The sequence below is a fragment of the Propithecus coquereli genome, unplaced genomic scaffold (genome assembly GCF_000956105.1).
Source record: "Propithecus coquereli isolate 6110/MARCELLA unplaced genomic scaffold, Pcoq_1.0 Scaffold155, whole genome shotgun sequence".
Lineage (NCBI taxonomy): Eukaryota > Metazoa > Chordata > Mammalia > Primates > Indriidae > Propithecus > Propithecus coquereli.
This window is the reverse complement of record NW_012139969.1, coordinates 1,558,655-1,564,094: the sequence shown is the minus strand read 5'-3', so window position 1 is coordinate 1,564,094 and position 5,440 is coordinate 1,558,655. Positions and strand designations below refer to the sequence as shown.

The window sequence follows — 5,440 nt, the reverse complement described above, 5'->3', positions numbered from 1 at the left end:
CAGTGTATTTATTACATAGGATGTACTCCAATAATTTCTATTCTCTACTATTATGTTTAATATAAAAAATGTTGGTTGTGACCCACTAAATTGCTTTCATGATCCACGGATGGGTCGCAAGATGCAGTTTGACAGACGCTGGCCTGGAGGGCTCAGTGTTGAGTGTAGACTTTCCTGGAGGCCTGGGAGAGAAAGACGCTGGGATGCCACCCATTCTTTCCCCTTCCCCAGAGAGGCTCGTGCCCTTTAATTCAGGGAGACCATTCTCCTCCCTCTCTGTAAGATACTGAAAGAATGGAAGGACATGGAAGGGAGGAGGGAAGGAGGTCCGCCCATCACGGCAAATGGCGTGGGAACCCTCAGGAAGGACCTGCCACAGGCTCCGGTACCCAGCGCCTCCCACTTGCCGCAGCCTCTGTTCCATCCTCCTCACCCAGCGCAGGCTCTGCCCATTGTCCTCAGGAGGCCCTCGTAGGAGGCACGGAGCTTGTCCCCGTGAGGAAAGTAGATTCCTGCCACTCTCTCCTTTTCAGCGAATGGTCGGGTGTGTGTTTCAGTTTCCCGTAACAGAGAAAGATGGCGGGAGGGATGTGAAGGACCAGCGACGGAACAAGACAGCGCGCAGGGACGGGAGGGGAATGTCATTTAGAAACCACTCATTGGCAGCAGGCCGGGCTCCTAAGGGTGTGACCTTGGGAAATCACTTTTCACCTCCCTGTGTCTCTGTTTCCTGCTCTGTGATCGGCAGTAGTCAGAGTATGCCACCTACTGTTTTTTAAACGATAATTTTTTTATTGTGATAAAATTCATATAACATAAAATTCACTAGTTTAACCATTTGAAGTGTGCAATTCAGCGGCATTTAGTACATTCACAATCTTTTAATTTTTTTAGAGATGGGGTCTTGCTGTGTTGCCAATGCTGCCCTCAAATTCCTGGGTTCAAGTGATCCTCCCACCTCAGCCTCCCGTACATTCGCAATCTTGTACAACCGTTACCACCTATCTAATTCCAGAATATTTCATCACCCAAAAGGAAACCCCATACTCATGAAGCAGTCGCTCCCCATTTCCCCCTCCCCCATCTCCTGGCAGCCACCAATCTGCTTTCTGCTCTATAGATTTAGCTGTTCTGGATATTTCATATAAAGGGAATCATACAATATGTGTTCTGTGTCTGGCTTCTTTTGTTTAGCATAATATGTTCAAGGCACATCCGTGTTGTATGTATCATCCGTGGCTGAATAACATCCCACTGTGTGGCTGTGCCACGTTTTGTTTATCCATTCATCAGTTGGTACATATTTGGTTTGTTTCCTCCTTTAGGCTATTGTGAATAGTGCTGCCGTGAACATTCATGTACAAATTTTTGTTTGAACATCTGTTTCCAATTCTTTTGGGTGTATACCTAAGAGGAGAATTGCTGGGTCATAGAACTATGGTAATTGTATGTTTAACTTTTTGAGAAACTGCCTCCACTTCATTGGAGATGGGTACATGAAGCATTTAGCACAATGCCTGGCCCAGAGTAGAAATGAAAACAATAGTTATCACCATCTGTGTCATCGTCACCATTGTGAGTGACACTTTCTAAGTGCCAGGTGCTCCTCTAAACATTTTACTTGCATTAACACATTTCATCCACATTACCATATGAGATAGACATTGTTATTCCTATTTTACACAGGGGAACCGAAGCCTGATGAGTTTTGAGTAATTTGTCCAACTTGTGACTGAAGTAGAGTTAAGGTCAAGGGGACAGAGTTAAGGTCACAGGGAGGCCAGGTGCAGCTCAATGGGAGGGTTAGAACCTTGCAACTGTTGGAGGAGCTGCCTCCACCAGTAGTGAGCACTCTGTCCCTGGAGGTGTGTAAGCTGAGCTAGCTGTTGAGCATGTCCTAGGGGGAGTTGGGCAGTGTGATCCCTGAGGTGTCTTCCAGTGCTGTTAGGATTCAGAAGAACGGAGGTGTCCCTGGGCACCAGCAACTGAGTCAGAAGGAGGGGACATCACCGAGGGTTTAGAGAGGACTGCTTGCCCCCAGTGAGCTCTGAGCTTGGGATCAGGGAGCCTGAACTTGTGACAGGGTGAGGAGGCCCTGGGATTGGGCCGACCGCAGGCCTGGGGTCCCTCGCCCTGGGCCTGCTGCCTGGGCATTTCTGATTCTATTTTCCTGACTTTGCAGCCTGAGGAGACGCAGAGAGTGCAGATGCAGGCACCGGCCCAGGCCTTGGGGCTGGCCGAAGCCCAGCCTGTGGCAGTGGTACAGTCAGTGCCTGGGGCACACCCTGTGCCAATGTATGCCTTCTCCATCAAAGACTCCTCCTACCGAGAGGTAAGGTTCTGGCCGGCCCTTGCCTCCCCTCCCAAAGACCCAGATTCCACCGAGCAGCAAGGGGCACTGGGGTGAGAATCCAGGCCTTCATCCGCTCTTCACGGGAAGTGTCCACTCTGCACCTTCTCTGTGCCTCCCTTGCTCTTGGCTGCACTGCCAGGAAACTCCCCCTGGGCTGGAAGAGGCTCATGCTCCAGCCACTCCCAGCCCAGTGGGCCCTGAGACGCCCAGGGCTGTCAGAGGCCAGCAGGGATTGGTGCTTGGCAGCTGGGACCAGGCTGGGAGGACTTCTGGTCTGAAGAGAGGCATGATCTGCGTGGCCGAGAGCAGAGGAGAGGGTGTGATGGCAGAGGGGCCAGTGGGAACAAAGGGGCCGTGGGCTCTGCCTACCAACCCCTGGAGGCACCTGACCTGGCCCTCTGACTCCCCTCTGTGCAGGAGGTCTCCAATACAGCCACACCCCAGAAGAGGAAGTCCTGCCAGACCCAGTGCCCCAGGAAGCTCATCAAGATGGAGTCTGAGGAGGAGAAGGAGGCAAGGTTGGCCTCGAGCTCTCCTGAGCAGCCCAGGCCCAGCACCTCCAAGGCAGTCTCGCCACCCCGCCTGGATGGGCTGCCCAGCCCCAGGAGCCCCTTCATGGGAACCGACTTCAACCTGCCCAACAGCAACCATGCGACTGGCAGCTCTGGGGAGGCAGGTAGGGAGGTGGGTAGCGCAGCAGCCTGTGAGCTACCCTCTGGGGTCTGGGCGTGGGGACCCTCTTCTGCATTTTGACCCCACCTAGGGACACTGAAGCCCACAGGAGGCCCTTGTGTGTCCTACTCTGAGCTACCACTGAAGGGGGCAGGGATAGCCCTCAGTTGGCCTAGGGGTGAGATTCTGTTACAGTCAGCATGTGCTTTGCCATAATCGCAATGTCAGGAGCCTGAGGGGCTCACCCTCAGAATTGCATGAGCCATTGCCCCAAAGCATTAATCTTGCAGTGCCCGGCGCCACGCCTCTGCACTGGGTGGGTCTGCCCAAGAAATCCCTGTTGGTGGATGCATAGCGCATGCCCAGAGTCCACACCCATCGTTTCCCCAAATTTTTCCATGAAGGCCACCCACCTGAGGATCTTATTTGTCTGAGATATCTCTTGTGGACACCACCAGACAGGGAGTCAGAGTTCTTGGGCAGGGGATGAGGTCAACCCAAAGAATTCTGGAATGAGAGAGTTTTTCCTGGATCCCCTTCACCCCAAGTACAGCCTTGTTCTTCCTTCGAGGTCCTAGACTGAGCTCCAGCCACTGTCACACGCTGAGCCCTGACACCCCTCACCCACAAACGCTGTCGGTAATCGCAGGGTTTTGAGCAACCGGGTGAAGCGTCTTTTAACTCTGCACATCCCAGCTCACAGGGCTGAGAATTGGGACAAACCGGTGTGCAAAAAGTCCCAAACCAGGTGGTGGTTAAGCTCCCGTGCAGGGAGGAAACTCGGAATTCAGGGCCAATAGCATAATTAAACACGCACAGGTGAGGCGCGACAAGGAATGATGGAAACCCGTTCATGAATAAGTCAAACCCAAACACAAAGCAGATCCACACTGGCACATGCGGTGAATGTTCACGTCCCTGCAGAGCACCCACCAGCCCCCAGCCCCCTAGCCCGCAAGGACCCCCCAGCTGAGCGCCACACCCTCCCACGTGCGCCCTGGGCAGCGCCTAACCCGTCTCCCTGCCATGTTTCAGAGGAGCGCATCGTGGTGATCAGCAGCTCGGAAGACTCAGATGCTGAACACTCGGTGAGTGGCCCAGAAGTTCCACCCAGGACTCCTGCCTGCCCCCATTCCGGGTCCCAGGGGTCACAGCCACAGCAGGTGACTCTCAGACTCGCCTTGCACTTGGGGAACTTCCCAGCAAGGCAATGAGTCCTAAGCTGTCCTGAGGACAGTCTCCAAATGCCGGCCACGTGCCTGGACCGCCCCAGGCCTCCCAGCGCGCAGGGCGGGAGCCTTCAGTAGCCACGTGTCTTCTTCTGTAGCACGCTTCCTTTCAGAGCCCTGTCTCTTTTCTGCAATGTCCAAGGCCTTTGTCTGGAGCTTCCTTATGCATTTCCTGTCTTCTAAGTTCTCCCTGAGGAGAGCTGGACAAGAATCCATGCTCTGGTTAAACGCAGCCAGCGAGGGCCTGCGCAGGGGTGTGACACCGTGGGGCAGCCCTGGATAGGGGCCAAACAAACAAGCTTTGACTCCATGTAAGAAAGAACTTTAAAGTCATCCCATAGTGACACACATGTCCCCAAGGGTAGTGACCCTTCTGTCCCTGGAGGTTTGTTACTAGAGGCCGGGCTTTACCTGTCCCGGGGAACAGGGGTCTGAATAGAGTGAAAGGTTGGACTGGGTGGCCTGAGGTCCCTTCCTGCACTCAGTCTGAGGTTCTGTATTGGAAAGTGCACGGAGCCCACGGAGAGTGCCCAGCCACCACGGTCCTTGCCAGCCCACTCCCTGCTGAGAACACGAGGAGCCTCCTGTCCCCACCGGGCCTGCCGGGCCTCCCGCCTGCCCCACGGCACATGCCGCCCCCCAACTTGGCTTCCCCAAGCCGCCGTCTCTGATGCTGCGTCTCCCAGCCAGCCTGCCGAGCACCAGAAGCACACTGCTGTCCACCGCGGGATCAGCCACCTGTTACACAGAGTTCAAAGAGCCATCCGCCTTCGCCGCGCCCACCACTTGCCCCTCCGATTGCATCATGGCCCCCAGTGGCCCTGGTCTTCCCAGGTGGTCCAGGCTACCACCCCTACCCCCACAGGGCCCCCCAACCATCTGGCCCAGGAGCAGCCTCCCCACCTGCACAAGGCCATCAGCCTGCCCCTCCGGGTACGAGGGGCCAGGCGGTCCCGCAGCCGCTGCCTCCGGGGCTCCCACTTGTCCCAGTGGCTCAGCCGCTTTTTTGCTCTCCCTCTCTCCTCCGTGGCCGCCCAGCTTGGTGCCTCTTCCCTAGGGAGGTCAGAGGGAGGCAGAGTACCCCAGGCTCTTGGGGCAGGAGTTCCCCTTAGGGATTCTCACAGAGCCCCGGTGGAGAGTCCCCAAGTCCCACCGGAAGCCTCTCCAGTTACATTCCCACCCACCC

General features: G+C 55.4%; 1 protein-coding gene across 6 annotated transcripts in view; it reads left to right on the top strand.

The window, feature by feature from the left end:
• PML (promyelocytic leukemia) overlaps positions 1-5,440 on the top strand; it is a 46,112-nt gene that overhangs the window by 29,861 nt on the left and 10,811 nt on the right. For 2 of the 6 annotated variants that reach the window (XM_012640642.1, XM_012640645.1), the window contains exons 5-7: positions 2,183-2,332; positions 2,771-3,029; positions 4,061-4,113. In XM_012640642.1, the coding sequence (XP_012496096.1) occupies positions 2,183-2,332; positions 2,771-3,029; positions 4,061-4,113 (462 nt within the window). Of the gene's footprint in view, positions 1-2,182; positions 2,333-2,770; positions 3,038-4,060; positions 4,114-4,739; positions 5,000-5,440 lie in introns of those variants that run through there. The other 4 variants (XM_012640644.1, XM_012640646.1, XM_012640647.1 and 1 more) reach the window with 4 other exon arrangements.